The 18838-nt window shown below is 47.5% G+C and overlaps 1 protein-coding gene across 2 annotated transcripts; it reads left to right on the forward strand.

Annotated features, from left to right (window-relative positions):
* Positions 1-1284: 1284 nt before the first annotated feature.
* Positions 1285-18301, forward strand: ACTR1A (actin related protein 1A). Of its 2 annotated transcripts, XM_075504653.1 has the most exons (11): positions 1285-1444; positions 6743-6807; positions 7702-7777; positions 8553-8678; positions 9480-9604; positions 9940-10156; positions 13299-13391; positions 14133-14307; positions 15163-15224; positions 15599-15639; positions 16017-18301. In XM_075504653.1, the coding sequence occupies exons 1-11, from the start codon at positions 1397-1399 to the stop codon at positions 16117-16119; spliced, it is 1131 nt and encodes a 376-aa protein (XP_075360768.1). In that variant the 5' UTR covers positions 1285-1396; the 3' UTR covers positions 16120-18301. The 2 variants fall into 2 exon arrangements, with proteins under 2 accessions (XP_075360768.1, XP_075360769.1); XM_075504654.1 differs by lacking the exon at positions 7702-7777 and having other exon boundaries at positions 1384-1444.
* The last annotated feature ends 537 nt before the right edge of the window (positions 18302-18838 follow it).

Consider the following 18838-nt stretch of genomic DNA (forward strand, 5'->3'; position numbering starts at 1 on the left):
TTTTAATCAGCATAGAGAAAAAAATGAGCTATAGAGTGCTGAGAGGATAGGATGAGTGCTCCTGCTTGTTGCATTTCTCATTTAAATAGCTGAGAGTTTATTCTAAAATCAATGTTCACAGCATACCTTTTAGGAGATCACATATAGCCAAGAAGCTGGCAAGCAGACAAACAAATGACTGTCCACCAAGAAAGGAGGTGAGCAGTTGGTATTCTCGTGAATCACTGCTTCCCACAGTGAGCAATATTTCACTTGTCCCGTTACTGTGATACTAGTTTTTGTGACATCTGCCCGAGAAGTCAATTGCAGTCAACTGAGAAGGTAAATATAACAGAGTCATGTATGAAATGCTGTGTTGGCTTAGTACACGCATAATGAGTCTCTCTCGGTATTTACTGCAGTGATACAATACTGGTCTTGAAATAGTTTAAACCCCTTCATCCTGTTGTACAAAAACCCCTTCTTTGACGCTAGGTGAATGGTGAAAATCACTGAAGATAAATATCTGAGATGACACTGTCTGCTTGGGCTAAAGCCAGAAACTACAGAGGAAAAGTCTCAGTGTCCGCATGAAAGATGCAGGACAAGACAGGTGAGTTCTCAGTCAGCCGTCATGTACGCTTACCGGCACTCAAGTTCATTTTAATGAAGTTCATTTTAATTTCAAGACCCAGTGTTGTTGCTCAGAGTTTGAAGTAAACGCATCATTTTAGTGCCTTTGTCAGTCATCAGTTATTCAAAGTGCTTTTAGAACATGTAGCAAATGGAAAACAACAGGGAACGCATTGTTTAATACAAGAACGCGCGTTACGTGCATTCTTTGCACCGACACCTCTTTTCTGGTTGCCATGCCGCAGAAAACGCAGAGAAACTAGGTAACGCTCAGAGAGCACAGGTGCGTTATGTCCAGCAGTTTGTAGAGATGATCCCGTGAAATGATGGGACAGTGAAACACCTTCGTTAGTGATAGAGTCCCTCCACAGAAGGTGACGTGACTGGTTTTTCACTTTCCCTATTAGAAAATTTAGGGGGGAAAAAAAAATCTATCAAAACTGGAAAGCAGCCAACGGAAATCCAGCGCTGTTTGGTGGAAGCGTGCAGTTAACCCCTGGAACACAACACGCACCGCCCCACTCAGGTTTCACGCCGAAAAGGCAGTTTCCAGGCCGTGGATGTTTTTGCAGCCTTTCCTGTTTTCCGCACTACATCTCCCGGCATGCTCCGCTCCCGGCGCGCCCTCCCGTCAGGCGCCGCGCCGGGCCCGGACTACATTTCCCAGCAGGCACCGCCGCCGGAGGAATACATCACCCAGGCGGCTCCGCGCCGCCGTTCCGCGCATGCGCTGCCGAGGGCTGGGCTGTTGCTCCCTGACGGGTGGCTGCGGCGGGTCCTCGCCATGGAGTCCTACGACGTGATAGCGAACCAGCCCGTCGTGATAGACAACGTGAGTGCGGGCGGCCGTGCGTCCCGGGAGCAGGGAGGGCGGGAAGGGCCCGCGGGCCGCAATCCCTTTGTCATCGGGGACGGCCGCGCCCCGCCCGCCGCCCCCCCCCGCCGGCCTGGCTGCCACCTCGGGCCCTCGTATAGCGCCGTACGCTGCATCCTTGCAGGCCGCCACCGCCGGGGCGGGGCCGCCGCGGCTCGGCGCACCGCGATTGGTCGAGGTGCCTGCCTGTCACCCGCCGGAGGGCCGCTGCCCCTCGCGGGTGGGGAGCGGCCGCCGCCGAGGTGCCTGCTGGCTGGGAGGGGCAGGGCGGCCCCATTGGCTGGGGCGGCTGTCAGTCAGCGGGGGCAGCCCGCCGTTACCTGCCGAAGCGGGGCTCCTCCCGCCCCGCCCTTGCGGAGACCACCTGTGCTCATTGGCCGCCAGAGCTGTCCGTCAGCCGGGGCTGCACCCCCCGGCTCTGCGGCCCTGCCTTGTCCCTCTTTGTGCCTGGGGGACAATGGGGCCTGGTGGGCCCGGCCTTGGCCGGACTCCCAGCATGCTCTGGGCGCAGGCCTTGGCCGGACTCCCAGCATGCTCTGGGGGTGTCTGCCTTATCGGCTGGACCACGCTGGAGATGATACCCTGCAGCCAACCCCCCATCACAGGCCAGCTCCCTGACAGGCCCAGCGAAAGGGAGGCGGCCTCCTCCAGTACCAGCCCCCTCCTCCCAGCGCATCCAGCCTAGTGGTCACAGCAAGGGAGTGCTGGTACCCAAGGTGCCCATTCATATGCCGAAGCCCTCAGGAGGCAGAGCTCCAGGAGGAACTGCTCCCAGCATGGGTTGCATCAGCTTTAATTTGACAGTGGGGTGTGGTGTCACAGATAGCTGCTCCTAGCTGATAATGCTTCTCGTTAGCTCAAAGTAGACCTTCAATCTGCGTGGATAATAGCTCAGTTTGAGATGAATGAGAGTGGCTGCATGCCTTGGTGACATACTTCTGGGTCCAGTTCTGATTAGCCCCATCCGTGCTGGCCTCCCAAGAGAAAGGACTATCCAGGAAGGAGTGGGGAGGCATGTCTTGGAGGGAGCCTCCTTCAGTGTAGTGAGTCACAAATTCATGCTCCTCCCTTCTGACCTCTACTGCCAGTGATTCAGATTTTGTTGTTTCAGAGGGTCAGTGTTGTGCTCTCTTCTTTCTCCATCATCTTAATTTCTGCTGAATCTTTTTGCCATAAGACATGTGGACTTGCTAGCCTAGCACTTCTCAAGCTATTGCTTTTTTTTTTCCATAAGCTGAATGATTGTAGGTCTTCTCAGATCAAGCTAATTATTCTTCTTACCCCTTCTTTATTATTGATCCCACTTTCCTCTCTACAGCTTGAGCTCTCTGATACAGTTTTGGTTTTGTTCCTTCCCCTGGAATCACAGCAGAATGATTTAGGTTAGACACTGAAGGAAAATATCTAATGGAAAAGGAGATTAAGCAGTAGAATTGACTATGTGGAGAAAAACATGTTGTCTTCTTTACTGGAGACATTAAAGAATAAGTTAGGTTGATTGTTCTTAGAAATGACTGTAGTAACACTGATCCTGCTGTGGTGCTGAGTGATTAGGTAACCATTAAAGTTATTTCCGGGCACTCTGGTACTGTGAGGATGAGTTTGTTGTGCTATCGTCATATAATAGCAGCCTATATCTAATTTCAGCCCGTCCTTTTGCTATTTAACGGAATGATTGCTGCCCTCGCTTCAAACCTGAAGAAGGGCTCATGTGCCAGCAACTGACTCTGTTTCTTTTCTCGTTTTATCAGCTGGTCTTATAAAAGCTAATTCTTCTTCTTGCCTCTCTGATAAATGAGTTCGCTCCCTTCCCCTCCCTGTACAAGAAGTAGAATGAAGCAGTTGTTGTGACATCTGCCTTTAACGCTGGCAGGCTGTCAGCCGAGGAGCCTTGTGGTGACACTGCATTTTTGGTACTCTTCTGAGTTCAGGCAGGATGGGAAGTAGAGCCGTGCAGAACAGGTACTGCTGTTCCTGCTGCCTCATTACTGCTTCTCCTCAGAGAGCTGCAGGCAGCTTTTCAAGGCTGAATGTTATCCCGTCTCATGTATGTGTGTGTATGGGAGGGGGAAATGAGGTACTGAGCTGGTGAACAAGCCAGACTCGCCCCGCTCCCAGCTCTGCTCTACTACGTCGGCATATTCCAAAAGGACATTAAGGTACGTAGCTAAAAACTCAACAAGGAGGTTTTTTTCCTCTTACCAAATAGTATGCTCAGCTTCATGTTTTCAGCAGGGAGAGTTTTGTAATACACAGTGAGAGGTTGGAGCTGTACGTCAGCACAACCTTAATATTCTTCATTGTCTAATAAGTAATTTTTAAGAGTTGTGTTCCCATCTTGCACTCCCAACAAGTTCTCTCTGAAACAAATGGTCTGGGAGCCCTGATGAACATAATGCACATGTAAATAGACAGCATGGTTCAGCTGTAGCCTAAGCAAGTACAAATTCCTTGACCTCCATGGAATTGTCTCTGTTTACATAAAAGAGGATAAAATTTGGCTTTGTAGTCTAAGTGGTGGCATTTTAAACAGCTGAGCAGTCAATAAGGGCCATTGTGTCCTTGGTTTGTTCTTGATCTTATAAAATGTGTATCTAATAAAATAATTTTACAACAATATGAAATGTGCACTCCCCATAAAAAGTTCTACATGGCAGATTGACTCTCTTGGTGATTTCTGTTTAAATTTGAGTCCTAAATGCATCAAGATGAATGAATCAATAACTGACTAGCAACAGAGCTAGCGGAAGAGGCATGTTCAGTTACTTCAAGGTACTCACAAGAATTTTCCATGAGATTATCTTGACCTTTACATTTGACATGTAGTTATTCTTTCTTCTTGTATTCTTTTGCTCAGATTAAAAAAAACCCACAAAACAAACAAACAAAATGGTATGAAAGCCCAGCCAGGATAGTTACTGGTAGAAGGATGTTAATTTTGAAATTCTTTTAAGTTTTAATAAATCAGAGCTTGCAGCAGAAGGGAGGATGCTTTTTTTGTTTTTGCTTTTTTGAAACAAAGATGAAAAAACAGGTTTTACTTTAAACGTTCTGAATCAGCCAGGGTTATTTCAAAATTTAAACCTTTTCCTCTCATTGTATAGGAATCTCAAACCGGTCTATAATAAGTAGATTTACTCAGTGCACACAGCTTCAAAGAAGTAAAATGTTTCAAGAAATGTGAATAGGTCAGAAAGTGCTGTCAGGTCTTTGTAGTGCGGAGATAGCCAACAGCTGTGCTCGGTTTATTCCCAGGCACTTGGAAGCATGACTGTGGTGAAGTCCCATCCTACTGGCACATTCAAAACAGTCATTTGTCTTTGACTCCAGCTAGGAGTTCTGAACTACCAACACGTTTGGTTAACTTTGAACTTCAATTTGTAAATCTTAAAAAGCATAACTTGCTGGGAATCTCACCAGGACATGCTGGGTAATTTTTGGCCTGGCATAAGGAAGTTTTGATCTCTGCATTAAAATAGGAGCATCATTGTTTTTCTGAAACCACTTCGCAGCAGCAGACTGCTGGCAGCACGATCAGTCATTATCTGTAATAAAATATTCAATAAGCACAATATTTTGATGTGGTTATGTTACTGTGTTTGATTCAACTTTTTTGCTACAAGGCTTGACAAAGGATGGTGTTATTTCCAGGTATAGAGTTGTTTATAAGATATGATAAGGAAAAACAAAATGGTGGTTTTGTTTTATTCCTTGCTTGAGTTTGAAGTGAATAGCCAGAGGAGAGTCTGTCTAAAGGGAAGTCTTTTTAACACTTCACAGGCCACTTTGTCACACCAGTACCTGTTAGTGCAGACCTTGGGAGTCCCTCTTGCCCAGAGGGAGTAGTCCTGCCCAGGTGCCAGCTTGGGTGTGCTCCTTGAGCCAGCCCGGCTGCAGGCGTTTGTCAGGAGACGAGGATTTGAGGGATCTGCCTTTTCTAACTAGCTAGGTCTGGTTTGCAGTGTTCCTGATACTCATCTCTTACAGATGCCTCCTGGCAAATCTGACTCTGGCGGTTTTAAGGCAGGAGTGCCCTGGCCCTGGTGGCAGGGCACACATGCTCTGTGCAAAGCCCAGCACCTTGGCTGAAACTGCTGATGAAAGTAGCTTGGGAATAAGGCACCGGACTGTGAACTGGAGAGGCTGGAGCCGCCCCGCATTCCTTTCTGCTGAGCCTGCTCTGGCTGGTAACCTCTGGCACTGGAACAGGGCAGGCAGCTGGGACGGCAGCACCAGAAACTGCTGCAGCCAGAGCTTGTCTGGCAGAGCCCTGAGCAACTCATTTGGCCTCAGCCTCCAAGTAAAAGCAGTGATGCTGACCCACACAGAAGTGGTGGGAAGGGGAAAGCAGTGGAGAAGCTGTGTCGCTACTCATTTTAAAATGCTCTGGGGCAGCCAAAATGTCCTTTTGGCCTCATAAACAGAGCAGTCCTGCTGCAGAGCCCTTGAGAGTGGACAGGCACTTCATAAGTCACTGGTTTCAGTGCAAACTCCCATGCTTTGCTCCCAGTACGGCATAAAATGCAACTGCTCTTCTTTCTGCAGAAGAGCTTGCTCCCATGGTAGTCTGGGATTATCAGTGAAATGGTTTATCCAAGGAGATCCTATGAAAATCTGCTCCTTAGCAAAACTTGGGTGTTCCTGCAAGCTGCTCATTGTTTCAAGATGTCATTCCCTTGTGCAGGGAGAGGAAATGGAGGAGGGGAAGGAGTCAGCACAGATCCAAGTTGATGATGGGGTTCCCAGGGTGCCTCCGGATGATACGGGACAGGAGCTGTGGGGCCAGATGCCTGCACTGACTCCTTGCCAGGGCCTCCTTGTGGCTGGCTTTACCCACTCTGTGTTTGCTGCTTGTGCTGCTTTGAATGTCACAGAAGGCTTTTTGGATTTGTGCCTTTCTGACTGCCATACCTAATCTCTTCTTCCTTGTCCCTTTTAAACAAGCCCTATCCTGTCAGGCACTCTTCATGCCTCCAGCCCTTCCCCTTGCAGTCTGACTGGCACCTTTGTTCTTTCCAGACTCCAATCTGGTTTAGTTTCCAGTGTCTTTTCTAACCAGATTTCTGTGACCTGACTCTTTAGTGTTAGCTCATTTATCCACCACCTGATCTTCTTTTCCCTAGTCTCCACTCCAACCTGTTTCACATGGTCCTTTTCTACTCCCTTCTCTGACTTTATCCACCCTCCCTCCATCCTCTCTAAATCTGCTGCTTCTGAGAGGCCTACAGCTCACATATTTATATGTTCTTCCCACAGGGTTCAGGCGTGATTAAAGCAGGTTTTGCAGGTGATCAAATACCGAAATACTGCTTTCCAAACTAGTAAGTATTCTGCTGGTCTTGGTAAGTTCTTAGTACCGCGTACCAACTCTTTGATACATAGAGGGGAAGAATGGTCCAATTTTGTAACTGGAGAAATGAGTTATTCTTTTGCTGCCTGCTGCGCAGAAGCAACTGGGAGAGGAGATCTCTGCTATTAAGTACTTTGAGATTTTTTGCAGGGGGGAAACAAACTATAAAAGATGACTTATCACTTTGTCAGGCTCAACGCCCAACCAAAGCTGTGGGCTCCTTTAGTCTTGAGGTATTAGGACACCAGGAAAAAGACAAAGCTGGGGCAAGAGGTGTGAAGACCTTTGTATTTCTTTGGTGTGTGGTCTGATGTTTTGATTCCTGCCAAACTTCCTTGGAAGTTTTCTGAGAGTTTTACTGGAAGAAGAACTGCTGGATCAGGAACTCTGAATACTCACTGGCTTTTATTTTCAAAGGGTGGGTTTTTAAATGAATATGTTTTTGTTCTGAGCAATGTGTTCTGTATAGTGAGGTGGGGTATGGGACTATAAATGTCTAATCTGAGAAGCCTACGTGAGGTCAGGCAACACCATGTGGATCTAACAGCTCAGACCATTGCTCAGTCTAGCCATGTTCACCCCAGGCATTGTTGGAACAAATAAGTCCTGAATCATCAGGGGAAGTGTGGCCAGGCTCAGCTGGCTTATGTCCTGCCAATTCAGAAGTGTCTACAATCTGTTCCCTTCACCTCTGATTCTGAGATTAGCTCAGACAGAGCAAACATGGGTCTGCCTGCACCTGGTAGTGCCCCAGACTCACCCATCGCTTTAGAAAGTACTGGTTAGGAGAGAGAGGAACACAAAATAGTTAATCTTTGGGTGCATCTGAGCTCTCGAAGCATTTATACTCTTGCCTCTGTTCTAGTGTGGGCAGACCAAAGCACATTCGTGTTATGGCTGGTGCTTTAGAAGGGGACATTTTCATTGGTCCAAAGGCAGAGGTAAGAAAACCTGTGTACTGCACTTCTCCATATATCTTGGTATACTGCTGTAAGGAGGGGCTGTAGCAGTTGTGCTTAGAAGGGCTGTGGTTCCTTGGTATCAGCGTATAGATCTGAAGAGCAGAATAGATTGCCACTTTTAAGTGTGTTCAAGGCGGAGTGGGAAGCTTCATGAAATTCTTGTGCCAACCTGCTGACCAGAGACCTTTTCCCCAAGTCCTTCTATATCTCTCCTTTTTTTCTAGGCTACTTCTAAGTCTGTATGATTACATCACCATCTTTTTCACTGGGAACTTTAGAAATGGACCCTACTTAGTTGCCTTTTATCTCCCTGGTGCAGGCAAGAAGCTTGCTTTCCACAGCCCTGCTTTTGTCAGCATGTAGTCATATGGTCTCACACTTCTCGTGAGCCCTCTGAACTACATTCCCCAATACCACCCTGTTATGTTTTATTTCATGACTGAGCTGGCAGAACAAAGATACCATTTGATAGGTGTCTGTATGTTGGCTTGAAAACTGCTAGGATGGAATGTGCTCTGCAAATGCCAGACTTTCCTACTTGGTATAAAAAGGCCTTGTTTAATCTCATGAGTACTTCTCTGGGAGAGATGTTTGTGATTAATGTTCAGCTTTTGCCCTATATGCTAGATATAAGTTGTCTTTTAGTGGAATCAAAAATAAGTGAGTCTGACATTAAATCATAGTCATAGTGCTCAGAAATGTGATTGATTGAGTCTCTGACAGATATGCTCTATTGTCGTTTCTGTTTGCTCAGGAGCACAGAGGTCTCCTCTCGATCCGATACCCGATGGAGCATGGCATAGTGAAGGACTGGAACGACATGGAGCGCATTTGGCAGTATGTGTATTCAAAAGACCAGCTTCAGACATTCTCAGAGGAGGTGAGATACCTCATTATGTAATGGCACAGGTGTCATTCAGTGTGTGTATAACACCAGGAGCCTTGGAACTCCAGGAAAGATATGGGACTTTTCCTTTGCTCTTCTTTCTAAATGTGTCCGTTGTTAAATTGGGCTCTTTCACCTCTCAGGAGATACTGCACAAGAAGTGTCCAAGCAGAATTCCTCCCCAGATCTAATGTTCTGGCTTGACTGAAAATCTGACTTTCAACATTTGTTATTCACACTCTCCCTAATGATTCTGCTCTACGCCAAGTGCTTCTAACTTTTCCTGTTCTGCCTGTGCATCAGGCATATCCACTCAGCAGTGACATGATTTGAAGTGAGGAAGGAGAAAACCACAATCCTGTGGTCTGGAAGGAGCTGACCAAAAAATTATTAAATGACTGAGAGCAATAGGTTGTGTAAGTGGAGTAGGAATATTTCTGCCTGCTCATGCTAGGACCATATGCCTTCACCCTTTCTTAGGGTCTGTGTATTTTGGCTAATCTCACTGACTTTTGGCACTGAGAGTCATTCTGTCCTGTGAAGGATGAACAAGGTCACTCACAGAATAGATTTTCTAACGATTCTTCGTAACTAGACCAGAACCCTGCTGGTCCTCCAACTTAACAGAGGTTATTCACAGTCTAATACAGTTCAGTACCTGAAATTATTCCCTTCTACAAGTCCTCTTGTACCAGTGGTTCCTAAAGTGAATAAACATGCAGAGCAGAGATTTTCAGGAGCACACATCTAGCTGCCTGTGGTTATTGCAGCATGGCTCCTTCTTTTCTTTACCAGCATCCTGTGCTGCTGACGGAAGCACCCCTAAACCCACGCAAGAACAGAGAGCGTGCTGCTGAGGTGTTTTTTGAGACCTTCAATGTGCCAGCACTATTCATCTCCATGCAAGCTGTGCTTAGCCTGTAAGTGTGTTTTGTCTTTGATTTGTGCTTGTGAAATGTTGCTGTGAAATCCATTTTTTCTCAAACAAAAAAAAACCCACAGAAGACCACACTGATGTCTGACTTATCCCCTTTTCAAGCAAGAACTGAAATTAAAAACTTAATTTCTATAATTAAGTTTGTAATTCTGTAAGACTTTACAGGAATTTGCTGTACTATGATGAGAACTAGGTTTTTGGGGTGTTCTAGCCCCTGTTCATGTGAAATATCTGCTTCCTGAGTTGAGCCTGGATGTGCTGCATGCTCGGGGTCACTTTGAATTGCTTGTTCTGACTTGATTGTTTGCCCTTTGCTAGCTATGCTACTGGGAGGACTACAGGAGTGGTGCTGGACTCTGGGGATGGTGTTACCCATGCGGTTCCCATCTATGAAGGCTTTGCCATGCCTCACTCCATCATGCGGATTGACATCGCTGGCCGTGATGTCTCGCGCTTCCTGCGTCTCTATCTCCGGAAGGAAGGCTATGACTTCCACACAACCTCTGAGTTTGAGATTGTCAAGACCATCAAGGAGGTGATGCACTGTCTGTTTCTGTGTTTATCCAATTCTCCAAAGGGAAGTTGTGACTCATGAAGTCTAGTGGAAAGTGCCAGCCTACCTAGCTCTGCACCTCATTCCTTTATCTGCCTGAGGGAGACTAGGGCTACTAGGGTGATTAAAGGACAGGAACATATCATATGAGGAAAGGCTGAGAGAGCTGGGACTGTTGAGCTGCGAGAGGAGAAGGTTGGGGAGGATCTCATCAATGGATATAAATGTCTGAAGGGAGGGTGCAAAGAAAACAGAGCCAGGCTCATTTCAGTGATGTCCAGTGACAGGACAAGACGCACAAACTGAAGCACAGGAGGTTCTGTCTGAACGTAAACTTTTTTACTGTGAGGGTGACCAAGCGCTGGCACAGGTTGTACAGAGAGTTGTGGAGTCTCCATCCTTGGTGACATTCAAAAGCCATCTGGACATGGTCTTGGGCAACCTGCTGTAGATGACCGTGCTTGAACAAGGGGGGTGGACAAGGTGATGACCTCCAGAGGTCCCTTGCAACCTCAGCCATCCTGTATTCTGTGAGACTTAGAGTCAAGGTCGCATCTAATCCCTGTTGAGGGGCTGTTGGAGGTGAAGACAGGCTGGTGGTTCAGAATGTGCTTTGCATTTATCTGTGCTGCATTTTCTCAGGGTCTGATGATATCTTTCACTAGTGTTTGTTTGCCCTTCAGAGCTAGGTAAAATCCATGGCAGGTAGGGGTCACAAGTGGGATATTGCAAGTTGCTTCCCCCCCCGCCCTGTGAAAGAATTCACTCACAGCATTCATGTTTACGGAGGCTTCCCCTGTTTATACGGTCTGCAGTGTTTAGTGACCTTAGAGCTATGCAGCAGTTTGGAAAGGCATGATTAAGATCCCTAGCAAAGCAGTTACCTTTGCTTCTGTTGTGTGCCAGGAGAGGAGGGCAGAGGCGGGACAGTAAATAGTAGCTCAGAGCTGGTGAGTGCTCACAGCAGCTTTGCAGCATTGCTGTGCTCACACAGGCAGGTTGCTCTCTGATTTCAGCAAGACTGTGTGTGACTTGGGGCTGCCTGCACATCCGTGCCTTCAGTACATGGGGTCAGTACTGGCTGTGATTGCTGCGTGCGGATGCCTGGCAGTTGCTGCCATGCTGCGGTCCCCCATCACAAGGTATGGTTGCTGCAGATAACTTTGGGCTGAGTCAGCAGCCTGTGCCAGGGTTTGAGAGCGTTAATGAGCTATTCTGGAGCCTGTGACCTACTGGGAAAGGGCCATAATGGAAATAGTTTGCTTGTTCTGCATGGCTATAACTCAGTGTGGCTGTGCTGAGGGAGCAGTGCTTGTGCTTCCTGTCACGGTACAGCTGAATGGCTTCTGCCTGTTGCCCAGAGCAGGAGACTTTATAGGATTGTAGGTTTTAACCCGGTAGCTGCTCTCTCTGTTCCACAAGTGCTGATTGCTGAATGGGACAAAAAAGCTGACATGCAGATACTGCAGCATCTGTGGACCAGAAGATCTAGTGATCAGAGGCTTGCTGGATAACTCTTTGCTTCAGGATAAGCCTGTTTTGTACCAAGTGTTAGTTGCAGTGCAATTGCAGTGGCCTTACGGGACAAAGCAAGAGACCTGTACTCTTCATAAATGGCCACGGCTCCCTTTGCATCTTGGGTGATGAAACTACTAAAAGATGTTATGCTGTTAAACGCAACGTCTTGTACCAGTGCAGTCTTTTCTCTGGACTATATGCTTAGGGAAACAAAGAGCAGGGGAAAGTGAGCCAAGTCCTGCTTTGCATACTGACTACCCTCTCCCATGAGACTATTGAAAAAGGGAGGAAACAACTTGATGTTCACTCTCCAACTTACACATTTTGCTTTACTTTAAGATTAATTTTAGCTGGGGAAAGTGTTGCAGATTTCTAGGATATATGTGCCTGGAACTTGCAGTGAGATTTCTGTTGATGCTGGTGCCATTTGTGACTTGATTTGCAAATCTGAGCGGTTGAGTGTGGCTTCTTGTGTTTGCAGCTTTCTTGCCTTGGGAGAAGTTTGGATATGTAGCCTGAATGCACCATGGCAAGCACAAAGCTGAGATCCTGGACATGGGAGTTTCTCTGTCCTAAAAGCTGCTCGTGATCTGTTGGAGTCTGTCTGACTCAAGTTCTGTTTGTGGTTTTCTTGGTTTTTTTTTTAAAGGGGAAAAATATTAGGAAAGAAATTGGGGATGTTGAAAAGTCTAGAGGAGAAATTACCTTAAAAGGGGAACCCTTAATACCTACTTCAGTGCAAACATTGTTCTCTGTTTCTTGGTTTACTGTGAGGGCAGTCAAACACTGGAACAGGTTGCCCAAAGAGGTTTGTAGATTCTTCATCTATGGAGGTACTCCAAACATGACTGGACATGGTTTTGGGCAGCCTGCTCTAACTGACCCTACCTGAGCAGGGGGGTTGGACTAGATCTCAAGAGGCGCCTTCTAACCTAAACGATCCAGTGCTTCTATTCAGACTTTTTTTTTTAAATCCCCAAATGATAACAATTTGGAATAGGAAAGCTTACTGTGGAATAAAAAATATGGGGTGCTGGAGCAGTTTGAAAAGTCAAAGTATTTTGTTCCTGTAACTTAAAACGTAGGTGGGCAATGGGAAGTGAGCAGCTTAGATCATCTTGAATTTTTGCTGTTAGTTATCATTAACCCTGTTGAAATGTAATAATGGACTCTGTTCACGCTCCTAATCTGTTGCAAAGTTACCTGAGCCCACCTTTATACAAGGTTAATGTCACTAAACATGTTTCAGGTGTGTGTTTTACTTTGCCCTACAGTAGGCTGGAAGGGCTCACAGGATAGTTACCCCATCTGTGCTAGAGGGAGGTAACTTCTAAGCAGTAAGAGAGTGCTGGAAGCAAGAGGTAAGCAGCAGTTAGAGGGGATGTGAGTATCCTTAATGTCTCTAATCATCACATGGAGCTGTAGCATGAATAGGTATTTTACCTGATGTGAACCCAAAAGGTCTTTTCCCCAGCACAAAGTATTGTTGAAATTGGTCTCCCCAAGGGATACACAGATTTTGATTGTTAGTGAGGAAAGTATTTTATTAGAGGCATTTGGGTCTACCCTTCTCACTTCCCTCTCCCTGACTCTGTTTCCTCTCCAGCGTGCCTGCTACCTGTCAATAAACCCCCAGAAGGATGAGACTCTGGAGACCGAGAAGGCTCAGTACTACCTGCCAGATGGAAGCACTATTGAGGTTTGTAAGGACCACCCTCAGATGATTCCTAATGTGAAGCACAGGGTTTCCAGAATAGCCTTCTGCCTAGTGATGGGAAATTTAATGCGGTGTTAGGTGGGAGGGGATAACTTTTAAAAGACCAGAACTCATCCCAGGCTGTTGACTGGACACTAGATTTTTTTAGGGGAAGGAAACATTATTAGAAACCCTACAACTTCTACTGGAATTCCTGGGTAAGGATGCAGCATGACCATGGGGACTCAGCTGTTTGAGTGCAGGCTCTGATCTAGCAAATCTTTGTGCAGATCAGGTACGGGGTGTGGGTAGTTATCAGCACACTAAATTCAGCAGTGGTTTTGTATGTCGCTTTTGTCCTGCCTAGAAGTGCAGAAACAATTGCTTTGAAGAGTGAGTTAGCAACTCCTCAAAAGACTGAGCCCTCTACAGAATGGCTGAAGGAGAGGAAATACAGGTCTTACCTCCAGCACCAGGAGCGGATCTGCTCCCTTTTCTGCCAGTGACCTGCTGTATGGGGCTGAGCGAGTTTCTTCATCTTTCATCTGCAAAATGGAAATAGTGCCTTTTCTAGGAGCAGTAGACCAAACTGGTGTTCACTTGGGAGCTAGTGATGCAGCATGAATGTCCAGAAAACTTTGTTACTCTGAAGCTTCACCTAAGAAAGGCAGGCCCAAACTGTAGACAGCGAACAGGGTCACACTGCTCTCTTCTTTCCCTCTGTGCTAACTTCTCCCCATGCAGATCGGCCCTGCCCGTTTTCGAGCCCCGGAGCTCCTGTTCCGGCCAGACCTGATAGGGGAGGAATGTGAAGGACTCCATGAGGTGCTTGTTTTTGCCATTCAAAAATCAGACATGGACCTGAGGCGAACACTGTTTTCCAACATCGTGCTGTCTGGAGGCTCCACGCTTTTCAAAGGTTCCTGCCTCTCCTCTTTCAGTGGGCTGTGACATACCTGATGTCTTGCTTCTTTCTCATGTGAAACTGGGAAGATAACCTATATCACCCAATTTGTCCTGTGGGGTGAGGGGGAACTCTTCTCTCTTGTGGGGGTTACTGTCTAATTTTCTGAGTCCTAGCCATACCCTGCTGGGTATGCAAGACACCTCTGCCCTTGTACATCACTTCCTGGGCTTGTAGGGCTTTTATTGTCTTCCTCCTATCACTCTGCCTGTGTCAGGACTGAATAGCTATATTCATTCCTGCTGCTGTAGTTCAGGATATTTGAGACTAGGTACCTAAAAGGCTCTTGCATCTCTAGGTCTCTGGTGTGCGAGAGAGTCCAACGGTCCTGGTACTGCATGAAGTGTCAGCTACATGTGTGCAGAAAGCTTTCTACCCATCCCCTCAGGGCTCAGCTGGTCCCCATCGACTTAAAGATATTCTCTGCCGGAACCCGTCAGCCTGTTATCCACAGGTGGACATCTCCAGATAGGTCCTGGTCTTCCTGTTCAAACCCTGCTTCCCTGTACAAATGGGCTGGACACAGGAGGAGTGCCCAGGGAAGGAGGAGGTCCTAGCTAAAAATCTTGTTTTCTTGTCTCAAGTTGCTGCTGAGGCATAGAGCCCATTGTGCCAGTGTTTGAGGTCTATCTGAGTGAGACAAAATCCTGTTATCTCACTGGCTGTGTTCTGTGCCTCTCCAAACTGGTCTCTGTGAGATCTGGAGGGGGATATTTGAATAGGACTGCATAGGACATGTCCACATTGTGAGCAGATGGAACTTGGGATTTTGCTGAGGGGCTCACACTGCACACTTTCTGTCTTGTGTAGGCTTTGGTGACAGGCTGTTGAGCGAAGTGAAGAAACTAGCTCCGAAGGATGTCAAAATAAGGGTAGGAGCAATCTCTTTTGTGTTTATCACTTGCTAGGTGTGTTGTTCTGTGGCCTTTAAAGAACCATGCTGAGAGGGCAGCTGCCATTTGCTTCAAACCTGAAATGACTTTCTTGAGACAGCCCAACAGTATTTGCTCTTGTGATGAAAGCCTGTTTGGTTTCATCACTGAGAAGGTGGCTCCTCTGACAACATGACCCCTGTCCAGGATCCGGGACCACAGTGGCTGTTTTGGGGGCGGCTGCTGGGTGTCTTTCTGGTGGGAGAGATCACACCTGTGTTTGTGAGCTGTTACCCATAGTGAAATGGGGCAGTGTGCCAGGAGGAGCAGACTGGAGCTTGGGAAGGTACTGACTGATTCTGTCTTTCTCCCAGATATCAGCTCCTCAGGAGAGATTGTATTCCACGTGGATTGGGTATGTACTGCACAGTGACACATCTTGCTGTGGGGAGGTGCAGCCTGTTGGCGCTTACGCTCTTGTCCCTTCTGGTGCTGTGTGTCAGGAGGGTTTCATTGTTCAGCTGTGCGATGCTCAGCGTGTTACTGGAGCAGCGATCAGCAGGTCATTTGGGAGGGGGCGGCTGGTGCCAGGCTCTAGTGCCGACACGTTTGAGGCTAACAGGAGAGGAAGTGACTCTCCAGAGAGCATTTCTGTTGTAGGTAACTGGGAGCCTTGGCACCTTTCTGACGTGGGGAAGTGTCATGCAATAGAAACGGCTCATCTCTGCAGAGATGTGATGAGAGTGCCCCCAACATTTTCCTTTAACCCATAACATGCCTGTCTCTCCCCAGTGGCTCTATCCTGGCCTCACTGGACACCTTTAAGAAAATGTGGGTTTCGAAAAAGGAATATGAAGAAGACGGAGCTCGTGCCCTCCACCGAAAAACCTTCTAGCCCTGGGACCTGTCCTCAGTCTCCTCCGAAGACTCACTTTGGTTCTAAACTCGCTTTTCTGAGTCCGAGTGTCTGAGAGCTGCCTGTGTGTGTGTGTGTGCGCCAGCATGCCCCGATGTCACTGAGCAAGGACAACAGCAGCAGGAGGGTTGTATTAGTACTTACTAACTTCTTATTTTTTTATTTTTTTGTTGTTTGTTTTGTTTTGTGGGGTTTTTTTTTTTAAATGGAAGGGAGAAAATATCAGTCTGAATTTCTCCAGAATGGCCCATTCCTTCTTCATTTTGGTCCCTTAACTCCTATATTGCAATCACGTTTGTCACTGTAAAACAAACAAGCAAGCAAAAACAAAGGGAACAGCTTATAGAAACTGCCTAGCAAGCCAGAAGGGAGCTAACCACTGCAGACTGCTCACGCAGGCTTTAGTCAGCCCGACTGCAATGCCTGGATTGTCTGGAAACACATAGCTGAGGCCCCATAGCTACTTTCTTCTTCAGCAGTGTCTTCACCATTGGTAGGTTTATGAAGTTGTTTTTAATATATTTTTTTTTATTAAGAGAAAGCACATTCGCAACAGTTAAGCCCATTTGCCCCCACTGTTTTTGGTGCGTGAGTGTGTGTATGCATGTGTAACTTCTTAGCCTGATGTGTGGGTCTGCACCACAGCTGGAGAAGTTGGTGATAGGACTTAGGTTGTATTGCATGGAGTAGAACAAAGCAAATCTAATCAGCTATCATTGTACTAGGCGGTTATTCTCTTGTATCTTGTTTTAAATACCTTTTCTCCTCTGCAAGCAAGTGCCCCAGAGTGGGGGTGAAGGCACTTGTGTGTTTCCCCCTCAACCTGCCAAGATCTACAGTGCTGAGTTCTCACGTTCTTTCTCTGTAAGAGTCAAGGCTGTTTCCCTCCTTCCTGCCATGTCAGGGCAAAGGGAGCATGTATTTGCAGCCAGGCATAACTCTTGTGTACTCTATCCATTCTGGGGCAAAATAATAATTGGAAAGGTGCATTGTAATGTAAGAATTGTTTTATTTATTGAAATGTCTGAGGATATCTCAAATACTGACCACAGCACCTGGGAATTATGCTTTGGGTCTTCCTTGAACACCCGTTACCCAGCTGTCCATTGTTTGATGTTAACACTGTTTACAGCACACATGCTTAGTGGAATAGCCAGCCCGCCCTGCGACGCCACCCAGTAACTGCTCTTTAGGGAGTCTTGCTGTTCTCTATGAATACACTAAATGAGAGGACAATAAACCGTACCAGGACGTTGGTGTGAGCAGCAGGTTTGTGAGCAGGAAGCTGTTGCCATGACTGTCTTCTGCTGTACTGTGTATGCCTTTCTGCTCACCTGGTGGCTGCTTTGCTTCTACTGCTTTTTCAGCCATGGGCAGGCCTACAGACCTGCTTGTGTTGGGTTGTGCCACTGTTTTGCCTTTAGGTTTTTCTTATGCATTATTTGGTGCTTCCCCCCCCAAATGTGGATTTTTCTGCAGTACCTGGCAGTAGCAGTGGAGCTGGAGTTGCTCGGTGGCAGTTCCTCCCTGTTCCCCTCCTTTCTGTTCATTGCCACACATCACCTTGGGGTCACCCTCAAGCGCAGAGATGGGGTAAGAGCCGGAGGGCTGCAGCAGAGGTGTGGCAAAAGCTGGTGCAGTGCCCCAGCCAAGATGAATGTAAGCAGCAGCATGCAGTGTGCTGCCCCTGTGGGAACCATGTTCTCAGGGCTCACTGCTGGGCTCGGAGAGGCTGTAGGCAGGCAGCTGTGGTGGCCTCTTCCCAGCTGAGGCCAGGTTGCTTGTTCACCTACCCCCATCAGAGCAGACTGTGTTTTTTAAGCAAGAACCTGTCAGGTAGAAAAGAGCTGTTAATGCTCAGCCTTCTGCTGGAAAATCAGTTGCGTTCTTGCTGGTTTGCCACAGTGTGCAGAGGGGAAGCAGCAAACCCCTCTCGGTTCACCCCAGGCAGTGCCAGTGATCTCTCCCTCCCCCTCCCACCCCTCTGCTGGCCTTGCAGAAGCAGCAGTGCTCTATTTTGTAACCCGCAGTGACCGGACAGAAAGGTGCCATCTCCAATCTAGCATTCATTTGATCTGCCTGACTGTTCCCTTGCACACTGTCCAAACCATGTTGCCTGGTGGTGCCCAGCATACCTAAATAAAGTCATTCATATACAACCCTCAAGCCTCCTGGCCTCATCTTCCCCCATTTCCAATTTCAAGGAGGTAACTTGTGTTCTTCTCTTGCCTGTGCAGAATTGTTGTGGCCAATCTCTTGCAAGGAGACACCATCTCTGGTCCAGGATTGCCTTCCTGATCTGGCTTTTGAGCTGAGGGAGGAGAGTTCTGAGCTGCAGCTGGTGTCCAAAGCTGCTCTTCTCCTCAGCAACCATTACATGGTAGGTCAAGGGCAGCTGAAGTGCAGAGAAGCTGTGAGTGAGGCTGGTGCCAGCCCAGGCACTTGCAGAGTACCAGCACAGCAAGCTTTGCTCCCAGTGCAGGCAGGGGGGTGTGGGAAGGTGCCACAGTACCCAGGCCTTGTCCCCCGAAGCAGCTGGTGAAAGAACAGGACAGTCCAGTCCAGTCCCTGGGGCCTTCCAAAGCAGCAGGGGTAAGTGACTTGCCTCCCCCCAAAAGGCAGGTGATAGATACACCAGCTTGCTGATCCTCTCTGCCCCGGCAGAAGCAGGCCCATTTTCTCCCTACAGTTGTGCCCC

This window comes from Mycteria americana, chromosome 6 (assembly GCF_035582795.1).
Source record: "Mycteria americana isolate JAX WOST 10 ecotype Jacksonville Zoo and Gardens chromosome 6, USCA_MyAme_1.0, whole genome shotgun sequence".
Classification (NCBI taxonomy): Eukaryota; Metazoa; Chordata; class Aves; order Ciconiiformes; family Ciconiidae; genus Mycteria; species Mycteria americana.